Source organism: Artemia sp. Qi Xiang Cuo, chromosome 11, assembly GCF_049724085.1.
Source record: "Artemia sp. Qi Xiang Cuo chromosome 11, ASM4972408v1, whole genome shotgun sequence".
NCBI classification, from domain to species: Eukaryota; Metazoa; Arthropoda; class Branchiopoda; order Anostraca; family Artemiidae; genus Artemia; species Artemia sp. Qi Xiang Cuo.
In genome coordinates, this window is record NC_142804.1 from 3,418,397 (window position 1) to 3,431,053 (window position 12,657).

The following is a 12,657-nucleotide window of genomic DNA, read 5'->3' on the forward strand; positions in this document are numbered from 1 at the left end:
AAAGGGCATAAGACATATTCCAGTAGATCCAGATCTATTTCAACAATATACAACTATAACAATATAAACTGGCTTCCAGATGTGAAACTGAAATGTTCGGACTTTTTTTATTTTTAAAATTTTTTTGTTGGTTGTTTTTATTCACTGTCTTTGTCATTGTCTTTGTTACTGTCTTTATTCACTGTCTTTGAAACATTATATCCGTTTTTCTATATTTGCATTTGTTTAAATTTTTAAATGGAAACACAGCGGTCTTTATGAAATTATTTTCTTCTTCTGTCGGTTTTTTTTTCCTGTTTACGTCAACCCAAATGCTACCATAAAAATGCAGATAATTCAGAGTGATTGAGAGACAACATGTAAACTAATATAATGATTTAAATGCAAATGGCAAAAATTTCTGAGTTTTTTTGGTGACTTTCAAAATTCAAGACGTTTTGAAAAACTGGAAATGAAAAGCCCTCTAAGCAAACATTGCAAAGGTATGTAAGTTAGCAACTCTAAACAAAAACTAGCTACACGTGCCCTTATAAGAAAAAGTCATTTAGCAAACAAATCCAAAGTATTGTCGTATAAAAACACGTTAAAATAATATCATCAGAAGCATACAGACAATGATTATGCTTAAATTGGCTGCGAATTAGTATTCAATCATATAACAACAATAACAAATCATTAGCTTTATTTATATGCCGAAACTAGACTAAATTCTACTTTATTGCCAAAAAGTACAGTAGTCAAGTAAACTTTTTCTCATCTTGTCGTACTTACCCAGTGTGGTCTCAGAAATTATTTAGAGTCAACACCTTCCTTAAACAAAGCTTTCTATTAGTATTTATGACTATATTTTTAATGATACAAAAACTTAGAAACATTAGATATAAATTCTGAAAAAGGTTAATAAAACACGAATAAGAACTTTAAAACCTAAAAATATTAACTTAAAAAAAAAGATGGAAAAATCATTGTTCGTATTTCAATAATGATGGTACATGTTAACACAAACTGGCCAAATACCAGCAAGTACCAGCTTGAACTAGTGCCTAGTTCCAGCAATATTCAAATGGAGAACCCTGAACTGCGAGGAGATATTCTCAACCAATACAGCACCTAAGTTTATATTCTCAACCAATTGGGTGCTGTATTCTCAACCAATACAGCACCCAAAGATCATCTGTCCAGATTATAGAGTTTAAAAAGTTGGCCAATTTTTTGTATTATTGAGTTTCTTCTATGCTTAAAAATAACCGAATGAAACAGATTTGCACAATCTGTATTAACAATAAAATGAAAAAGAACATTTGGAACTTATTTATCATGTTCAAACGGAAAGCTTCGACTTGTAAGAAGATATTGTGAGCTAAAAATGTCTCACAGTATCCGAACTTAGCTCGTACTAGGAGTGAATATTGCTAGATCTTGAATATACGTAATCTGGCAAGACATTGTCTGAACTTTTTGGGCAAATATTTTCGATTATTTAGACTAGATACTTTCTGCCCCGTATACCCACAAATAATATTTGACCAGGTTGTACAGTGAAATATTTAAAAAGTGAAGTACCTTTAAATGTGAGACAAAAAGAAACAGCAAAGAGAAAGAGAGAGACAGAAAGAAAGAAAGAGAGAAAGAAAGAAAGAGAGAGGGCGGGGGGGGAGGATCAGAACACAAACACTCTGTACATAAATCACATCATATTTGATACCTAAAATTGATTTCTTAAACTTGATTAGTTAAAGAATAGCTGCACAAAATAGAAAAGAGACGACAAAATTGACTTAAAAACTAAACACTATGGCAGCAGAGTTTACCAAGAAGTGGATAGACTAGAAATAAGTAGAAAAAGGAATGAAATTCCCTTTTAAGCTAATACTATTCTCTGTATAAGCAAAATTAATATAACAGGCAATTAATTGGTTAATTAATAAGCACAGATGAACCTGAAACAAATAAGCATAAACATACTTCACATATGTTACTATGATTTAAAATACAGACCTCCTAATTCTACGAATATGGATAGGATTCTTTTAAGTATGCCCTAAGCACAAACAAAAGCAAGCAAATACTGTTGTAGAAGTTGAGCCAATTAATACGGATAGTTAACACTACTACTATCAAAAAAACAACTTTACACTGCATTTTAGCAGCTTCTAGTCAAGCCACTTGATTCAGTAATAAAAATCATATTTTGATTTCAACGGTTTGCAGCTGTGACACATTTTGGTCAGAAAATCACATTAGTCTTTAATTATAATTCAAAAAGGAAATAACCCTCTCTTTTTTTAACCTGAATGGGTTTCCTTTAGTCATCTGTGAAATCTTCAATATTTACATCTATTAATTCGAACTCAGCCTGTCCTAAGGCATTCTATGGACGCTTTCTTGGTTTTGGCTGTCTTTTCTTAATATTTGGCAACCACGAAAATCTGCGCCTTCAATCGAGCCCATGATAACAGCAGTGTCAATAATGAAAAGAATTCTTTCCTGTCAAATCGATTCGTTACCCATTCGACTTTCAATTTGTCCGATCCAAAACGTCATCTGTTATTTCCATTGATCCAAAGCGTCTTTCACAGTCCCTTGGTCTAAACCACACTGTCTCAAAAACTGTAAACCTTAATTTAAGACATTTTGAAATTAAGGAGGCGTTATAAAAAGTACACATTTGGTCAATTTAGTATATGATACCTTTTTATAGTTATCCAAAATAAAAATAGCCACCAATTACTCTAAAGTGTCGTTATTGACTGCGCTATACCTTAAAACACCGTTCAAAAAAGGTATGCTTCTAAGACGCAATTAAGAAGAGGGCCAGAGGGATCATGTCCCCTCCTTTGAACTAAAAATTAATGTGCTCAGAAAAGGGTCAAAGTTTCTTTTAATTCTTTTGGTTTGACCCCCCCCCCCTCAAGCACAAAAGGGGAAATATTGACTTGCACCAACAACCACTCTCCGTTTTACTCCAAAAAAAGAAAAGGAATGAGCTTCCCAGTTGTACATTTTCACTGAACATTAAACCACTTAACAAACAAAGGGATACAAAACCAACTTAAAAACAGAACAGAGCTAATAAAATATGATATAGACCGTTCCTTTTCTCTTAGTTTATTGAAACACGTGTTCGAAAGTATATAAGATAGATTTTGTCCATTATTATTATTATTGTTTATTGGAAAATTCTTTTAGTTCAATTTTTAAATGAAATCTGAGAGGATACAGAGGCCATTATAAATAAAAGAGGAGACCCTGCCTTTCCTTATGGGAAGTTCAGTCATATTGGAAAAATGGACACCCAGCCTATAAAAGGAGTCGCTTTAAAAACTTTATTGCTGACATTTCTTTTAAGAAGAAAAGGAACAATCAATCAATCCGATTTAAAAATGTACATTCAATACAATATGACTACTATCGTTTTTCATATGACCGTTTAGATACCCCTTTACCAGCATGTCTGAGCTTACCATTAATTACGTCATTATTTATCCCATTTGTCTATTAGCTTATACAACGAAACCTATTTTTCACTGGTGGTCATTCAATGTTTCAATGAACAGAAAAGGTCAGTCGTCACAGTCTTTCTTCTTTTCTTCTTTAGATGGGAGGAAGAGCAATGGAAACATTCCAATAATACACCCAAGAGCAACTCCAAACGCTCGCCCCTGCAAGAGAAAGACAATACGAACTTCTGACATTAAACTTAGTTAGGGTAAAGGAAGCTACAGATTTTTTTCCGGGATGGAAACGAGGACTAAGAAGTTTTTTCAATTATTTTTTCGATAATAAATAATTCCCGATTTCGGTCTGACCCGTTCTAGCTAATAGGTCAAGCGGTTTACCTTTCTTTGAGAGGTTATTCGCAGATACTATTAAATTCTGTGGAAGTTATAGGTTCAGGTTCTAGAGTAAAATTTTCCTCAATTGTAACGTGGACACCACGGTAGAGAGAGAATATACAATAGCGACTTTTTTTCAAAACATGACACATATTTCAGACCACGCGTAAATATTCTGACCCGTGTCGTCACAGCCTAGTTCAGTTGCTAACACAGTAAAGAAAATAAAAACAGGTTTTTCCTAAGCTTATCGTGATGTGTGCATCGGAATCATGCGAGCGCAAAGGTGGGGTATGAATCTCGTGTGGTTTTAGATCAGTGTCACATATTTTTAATGGAGAGTATAGCCCCTGTTGCTACTTGGTATTATCTCTACTGTGGTAGACACAAACAAGATAACCTTTATGCCCTTCATGTAAAAGCTGTAAAACAAGTTTTCATATCTATCAGCTCCGCATAGCTCAAACGTGCAGTGAACAGTGTATGGCTGTAATTACCATTTGGATGAACGACCAACTTCCCTCCTGACTTCCTCAATATTTCACATCTCGTCATTATACTTTATTATCCTGTCGTAGAGTTGTGAAGACAGATAGTTAGCTAAAAACGATTTTCTTATATGATAAAAACAAAGTTGTGATCAAAATGGCGTAAGTCATCACGGTTATGGTTTATTTCCCTACAATAATATCAACGTGATCAGTGTCATTGTCATCATTTGATGACCACATGGCATAGGTTCCGCTAAATGGCTTGGAAATCGATATGATGGCCTGAGAAGGTGAGTTTAACCACCATTTTAAAGGCCCAAATGTCCGATGCAGGCCCAATGGAATATATAATTTTGATAGATAAAAAAGGGCAATTCATGACTAGAGTTACCCAATGGCAGAATTGACTCTAATTCTTAATTATAACTGTTGAATATTACTCCTTAATTAGCTGTTGAGCTCAAAATCCCTGATAACATAGAAAATAATTTATTTCTAAGATTACGGTGTTTCCGTAATAAATATAGAAAAAATCATCAATTACTCGGATTTAATTTAAAATTTTGGAGAAATTTTGGATATAAAAAAAAAGGATTTAATATTAAACGAGATGAAGACGAATTCACAAAAACTGACTTATAAAATTATTACTAGAGGAGAAACTTATTTGATGTATAATTAGTTATTCAAAATTAAAATAACAAAAAGCAAAATCACGTGTCTAATAATTAAGAATTTCAAAAGTAAACGTTTTACCGCAATTCCGACAAAAAAAAAGTAATCTTAGTGATAACTGTGTATTTTAGAGAATTATTCGACTTCCATTGACTCATCTATTATATAATTTTCGACTTGTTAAAATTTCATTTAAAAGTAATTTAAAATAGAATCACAAACATTTATTTTTATTCGTAGTCTGATAAGATTGACAGACTAAATAAATCTGTCTTTTACGATCTTAGTCTTAGGGTATTCTATTAAAGGTACGAGTGAAAAATGAGACAAGTGAATTTTAATCAGTTAGTTTTGATAGGTCCTGGATCAAATCTTTCTTCTTCTGTGTGTTTACTACTGATGTACTGATTTCGGCAACTTTATAAAGTTGCCATCTGATAACCTTTCAGGATTCTGAATAGCCAAAAATGACGAGGGTAGATGGCATTGTAAACAAAGATGGCGTTACTACTTGTCGAAAATAATAAAGTCCTTATAATGACGATTTTCTGGCTGCGACTGGCATGACTACTGCACAACTCAAATTCAAAGGATAATAATATTTTAATCGCACTGCCAGAACAACACACTGTAAACACTGAAAAAAAATAAGGTCAAATAGGGAGGAGGGTAAGCAGCGACACATCGCTCAAGTGCTGGATAAACGAGTGACATGGAGGCAAGGAACAATTCGATGTTATAACCGTCGGGTTCACTGAATATCCATCCAAAGTCGAAGGGGTATGAATGATTGGAAGATGGTCCGGAGCTTAAGCAGCTAATCAGCGCTCAAGTGCTGGAAAAATAAGAAAAAAAAAGTTTTTTTATATGCATTGGCCATATTGCAGTCGCAATGTGTTTTACTTCATTCCTTTAATAATACGTTTTCCCTAATTCCGGACCAATATATTTTTTCCTCAGGTTCTTTCAGTTGTTATTTATGAAAATATATTCATTCTCGTACGACGCTTTCAAGGTATACATATACATATACGAATATTTAGAAGCGAGTGGCTATATACACAAAAGAAATGAACAAGTGAACAAATCGAAAAAAAAACCCACAAAATTGAACAAATCGAACAATAACACACAAAACATTGAAATTATACCTTCCGTGCCTCTGAGACTTTCCATATCAGACTTTCTACCGCAATAACTAAGTACTTAAAAGAAGTCTCAAAAATACCTGGGGGCAGTGGTGCACCCCTACGAAAAAACCAAACAAAACTATTACTTAAATTCTTCAAACTCTGGCAATTACTCATAAAATGTTCCAGATCATACCCATAACTCCCTACAAAGGGGGCAAGCACACTTACCTCCCCAGCCATCTTCGGTATATAAATGCCAGTGTCCCCTACGCAGTGGTACACAATTTGCTTGCACCTGCAACCAACACTTAAGCACCCACTACGGAGGGTTCAGCCTTAACTGAAACTCCTCTATATGCACTACTTTAATCTCGTATAAAACTTAGAGTACTTGACTTCTCGACGCCAGTAAGCCAAACCCGAATCTCCTGGTTCCGAAGGAGCGATTCCAACATACCACGGAAGTCATCAGGTTTACAATGGGGACCGTGACTCTCATTCCATGATAGTCACGGCCGCTTTGGCCATGTTGCCTTTTTAGAAGAATTCAAAATTTCATTGTAAGTCATCTTCGCTAGACGGTTATCGTGCAAAAGTAATAACTGTAACCAAAAATTAATCATCTGGATCGTCCTCTTACGACGTACATTTGGTAAACCCAGGTCTCCTTTAAGAGCTCAACTTCTGAAATTATTTTGTAAGCCACCTACTTTTTAATAAACGTAAACCGCAGAGGCTCAAATTTTCTCACCAATGCGGTCTCCCACAATTCACAACCATAATGGACAACTGATAGGACTTTTAGTCATGAAAAGGTACTTATGCATCTTCATGTTCTTAATTTCCATTATGTGTTTTGTCAGAGTGGAGCACACGCGGCTGCTTTTCCACGCAAAGTCACCAATTTAATGTGTTCGGTCCAGTCCCCATTTGCTCCGAGCATGAATCCAAAGTACTTATGCCTAGGGACTAATTTCATTGACTCAACTTTATAAAAAAAATGAGAAACCATGGGAGACTACGGAATACGACAATATCTGTCGTGGATACGTTTAGCTTTAATTTCTTAGATTCTAAGTAAGCTTCGACTAAATCCAGGAGAGTTTCGAGCTCCTCAGCTGACTTGGGCACTAAGCCTGCGTCATTAACTAAACAAGAAAAAGGGTGTTCACTATTAAGACAGCCAGAGCCCATCTCTGTTCAACGTACTCTACCAAATCATTAATATACAAAGTAAACAGCTTCAGTGACAACGTACCTCCTTGACGAATTCCTCGGAAAGTTCTGAATAGCTTAGATATACCTTGTTCGGCCATGATAACTACAGATAAAATAGTCCCATACATACTAGTTAAGAATTTAATAAAAGGTTTAGGTAGTACAATCTTAACAAAGTAATAAAATAGGCCTAACAGTGCACCCGAATGCTTTTTTGATGTGAAAGAAGGCGACATAAACCTTACCCTTTTTCCTGCAATATTTTTCTATGAGAGCTTACAGAATAAAGACACGATCTGTACGATAGTTGAATAGTATTTTGTTACCTTTATCTAACCAGCACCCTAATCTAACATCTAAAACCTTTTCCAATAATTTAATAGTAGTTGACACTAAACTAATTGGACGATAATTACTATGCATCATGCGGTCACCCTTTTTAAATAACGACATTAAAGCCGAAGTATTCCACACTGCAAGCCTGCACACTGCATGTACAATTTCTTATACGTGGGGATTCCATCGTATTCCATATACGTGGGGATTCATGGGGATTCCATCAGCCCCTGGAGAAGATCCTCCACGGTGACTCTTAATATTTTGTATCAAGTATAAGTTATTTTAGGAAGGAAACTGTACTAATCAGCAAAACTCCGAAAATTAGCAAAGTTGGTGCAAAATCACGGTGATTCAGAAAATAATTTCTTTAATAGGATATTAAGAACTGGCATCAGAATCGTTTTGATATTCAGAAATTATTCTTAATCCTGATGCTGATTCTAGGAATACCGCTGATTCTCTCAAGACCCTGTTCCCACAAATCATGGAAAAATTGATAAGATTTGGACCGCATAAAGTGTTTCTAATTCTTCAGGAACGAGAGACATTAATAATTAACTAGCTAAACCTGTTCCAGGAGCATTTTTAAACTTAAAAACCATACGATCTTTATAAAAATCAGACCTCAAGATATAAAATGTCTTTTAACCGGAGCCTTTTTCTGTAAAACTGAGAACACACACACACACAAAAAAAGATTTGTATCCCAAACATCTCATATAAAAAAGAAATGAAATATAAATGTTCCAATAAGCAAATTTAAAGTGCACCTTTTTTTCAAAAATGTTGTATATTTTGTACAGTTAAGATAATAATTTCAGGTTCCATATTCATGTATTTTTTTTTATCATGTTAAACATAGATACTATTTTAAACGATATTTTTTTCCATATTAGAAAAATATAAATTAAATATATTAGAAAAATATAAATAAAATCGAAAAGAGAGACTACGTTGTTTCAAAGCGAAAAAAGGACATTGAGCCCGAATATGATTGGACCCATTTTAAAAGAAATACAAAATAATTCAAAAATAAACAAAAATTGCGAAAAACTTAACTGATAAAAAATCCCGAGCACACCCCAAATGACTCAAGCATATAATAGTTTTATAAGAAAAAAAAAACAAGAGAAATACAGTATAAACTCAAACAAGAACCAACACTGTGAAGCTCCTACCATTGAATTAATTTGGAAAATTTCGTTTTATTGTTTTTCTTACTCTTTACAATATATTGCGCAGCCCCAATTTTATTTGTAGTTTTTGTAAAATAAAGGTATAGAATACAGCATTAGACTTTACATTCTATACACGGCAGTGCTGATCTTAATTTCATTGCACTTCAGACAGGAAGTGGAAAGATGGGTTGAGAGTTAGACAATCAATGACCAAAGAGCAACTACTTAGTAATAAGTCATTTCAGCGAAGTCACTTAGTGTACCACTGTTTTGCTTTTGTAATAAGCAACCATAATTTTTGAGCAACAAATAAGTTTTCAGGATTGCGAATTATATCATATTATTTACATCGGAGAACTGTCAAGTTCTAATTGCTAATTTTTGCTCATGAAAGATCGTAACAGTTTTCTACTTTAAATAATAAACAAATTTTATTTTGAAAATTCAATAGCCATGTAGGTGGTACCTAACTAAAACCCTGTCTTTAAGCTGAACGCTCTCGATTTTGACGGTCGAGAAGGTAAAGGGTAAAAGATGTTCCATTGAATTGGTAGACTAGTAAAAGATTTTAATCGCACTTTATTTGCATATCAAAAAATTGTTCTTTTTTATTATTACCAGTAACCACGTAAGATGAACCAAACTCAAAGTTTGTTTTTGCACTAATCGTATTTTTATTTTGGAGGGGCAAGATGGCAAAAGTAAAGAAAAATTTGTTGGATTGGTGGCCCAGAGAGGGATAACTTCAAAAACTAGCATTACTTAATACTAAACTGCAGAAACCAAACTATATCCAAGGCAAAGTTTGTGGCATACTTGCATACAGGTAGGGGGAAAATACAAAATAATTTGGAGAATTTAGTGAAAAAGTAGACTTAGTGGGTGTTTCATGAGCTAGAAAAATTATGTGACACCTGACTGAAAATGATATTCTGATATCCTGAACAAAATGATAGTCTAAAAAAAATAAACAGCTTACAAGGTTTGCAGATATTCTAAACGATGTTGTCGCTAGCTGAACTGGAGTTAGAGAATGTTTGGCAACCCCAAACTTTTCTGCTAGCTTTTCGACATAAGCAGAAAGACTAATCCCAGCTACATCAGAAACAGCGTTTCCTAAAGCAGCAGCAGCCATAGTTGAGATTCCAAGTGCTATGCCAAGTGATAGATCAATATAATCTCCCTAAAAAGAAGAAAACAATAGGGACATACCTACGAAAAATACAATCTATCAGATCACCCCTTTCAACAAAGGCTATCCGAGGAAGGCCATACAGTATTTTGGTATAAAATTTGTAAATTTATACAAGATTCAACAGACGTGACCTAAAACAGTAAGATTAACAGTAGGTGTGGAATTTTTATTTCTTGAAGTAAAGGCTTTATACGATAACGATAAGGGTAGAAGATAACGTCTACTCGGTAACGATAGCAAAGCTGCTGCTTATCGGGCTGTTTTAGAGGTATTTTGGCTTTTTATCATGGTTGCACCAGTAACTACAATCTAGTAAGGAACAAACCACGGCCCATAGCAGCCAAAATTTAAAAACACGTTTAAAAAAATGGAAAGTGGGAAAACATTACCATTTCTAGCTGATTCAGGAATTGTAACTATTATCTATTATCTAAAATTTAAAAATAAATTTAAAGGAATTTCGAAAAATAGCCCCCCCCCCAAAAAAAAAAAAATTTGCATCGATTCAAACCAAAACGTACACCATTGGAACCGCCATGGCCCAAAACCTATGACGTACCAATAACAGTTCAATAGGGAAAAATCGTTTCATTAGAGAGTGAAAACAACAACAAAATCTCTAGATATTCCGGTCAAATACATAGTGACCGTCCTCAGCAGATGATCAAAATCAGCAGATAAACAAACAGCATATTTTGTTACTGTTTTCACTGTCTTAAAAGGACTTTTCCCAATTAAACTGTTATTTGTACGTCATGAAAAGCCAGTGTGGTCTCCGAAAATACCCGAAACCTATTCAGGAAACTTACAGCTCACTGCCATGAACAATAGACAAAAAATCACCTTTTAACATGAGCAGCACTGATGTGTCCTCTTTTTTATTGTCTTTTTTATCCTTCACTGCTGGCGGGATACTGGAACGTCATAGAGAGCTGTTTAATGGCTTATTTTGAAAGAAACTGCTACATCTACGTGATTTTGTAAATAACAAAACATAATGTTAAAAATCAAATCCATTTTTTGACAAAAAGTACATCTTTGTATAAAAGATGATGAATGAGGTCAAAATCGTAGGTTACAACCATAAATGGCGTTATAGCGTAAACTATATTGTGACGTTAGTTGTAATTGAGGTTTGTTCTTTACTATATACAGCTAAGAAAAAGCCGAAGGCTTTTTCTTGAGTGCGATATATAGTCATGGTTGCAGCGGTAATTTTTATCATTATCGATACAGCCAATGCGTAAAATGTATTTATGTCATTATGTATACGCCATAGTATTTAGTGTTAAATTACTTAATTTCTGTCACTGCCAAATTACATTCTAGAATTAATTTATTGCTTGTTATTTAAAAAAATGAGACACGCCATCTAACGTTATCAAGTTAAACCCTAAATATGCTTATAACCAACAAAGAGAAATATCTCTAAAAAAAACAAACAAACGAGACTGTGTCCAGTGTATATAAAAAGAAAAAAACACAAACAAAACAACGCGTATATTTCGCCTTTATACAAACAAGGCGTCTTATGCACTAAAGACACAAAAAAAAAAAACAAGATAAAACTAAAAACCAATAAAACCACCACCAAAAAATGCTTATGAATCATTCTACTCAATGTTGGTAGCAAACCTGGTGCTGGTTGCGATTTTATACAGGTGTTTTGGCATATTAAAATTTCTAAGCAAAATTCATACGATTTCTCGTTGATCTAGAAATCAGTTTATTACTGATTACAAACGTTGATCAATATTATCTAAGAAAATCGTAAAAACGAGTATGCTTCTGAATTCCATTCACTACATACAGAAGGCAAAGCTTCAACTTTGGCGGTAAAGCTATTTTTCCCTACAAACTTTTCACGTCATCTAAAAAACCCTAAAGACACATATGCTTTTCAAATCTGCTCGGTATCGATAGCAAAGCTGCTGCTTGCCAGGCCGTTTTACAGATATTTTTGCTTTTTATTTTTTCTAAAACGATTCACGTTATCTAGCGCTATCAAGTTAAACCCTAAAATATACGTAGGCTTTTTTATTTTACTCAATATCGGTTGCAAACCTGGTGCTTGCCTGGTGTTTATGGTGGTTATCTAACGTTATATAATCTCTGCTTGTTAGGCTTTTCTTAAGTCATTTTAGCTTTTTAGCTGTTTTTAGAATACGTGCTCAATTACTACTCCTAAATATATATTCTTGTTTCTTTTAATTGGCTTTTGTGTTTTCAGTAAAGCGCTAGTTTTCTATAATCATACAAAAATATGAAAATACTAGTTTTATCGATATATTTTAGATAGGACGTGAAGCAATAATTGTTTAATCACTATTAGTTAGGTTCTGCTGAAAACAATTCCCAATATCCAACATTACCTAATATTTAAAACTTTTAAAAAACAACCCTTCGCTAGTGAAACACTAAAAATGCATAGACTATTTAATTCTAATTAATAACTTGTTTGGCGGGGATCATAAAAAATTTTCACCAGTACACTGTGTTTTTCTTATGTTTGACTATGAAGTACAAATTCGATCTATCTGGGTCTGTGATAGCGATTTATGGAAATAAATATTATTTTCAAATTGTATTATA

The 12,657-nt window shown here is 33.8% G+C and overlaps 1 protein-coding gene across 4 annotated transcripts in view; it reads right to left on the reverse strand.

The window, feature by feature from the left end:
* Positions 1-811: 811 nt before the first annotated feature.
* LOC148946537 (transmembrane protein 65) overlaps positions 812-12,657 on the reverse strand; it is an 89,156-nt gene continuing 77,310 nt past the window's right edge. For 3 of the 4 annotated variants that reach the window (XM_089097421.1, XM_089097419.1, XM_089097420.1), the window contains exons 3-4: positions 9,850-10,053; positions 812-3,662 (exon numbers count right to left, since the gene is read on the reverse strand). In XM_089097421.1, coding sequence (XP_088953547.1) covers positions 3,564-3,662; positions 9,850-10,053 — 303 coding nt within the window. In that variant the 3' untranslated portion in view covers positions 812-3,563. Of the gene's footprint in view, positions 3,663-5,489; positions 5,838-9,849; positions 10,054-12,657 lie in introns of those variants that run through there. The other variant, XM_089097422.1, reaches the window with a different exon arrangement.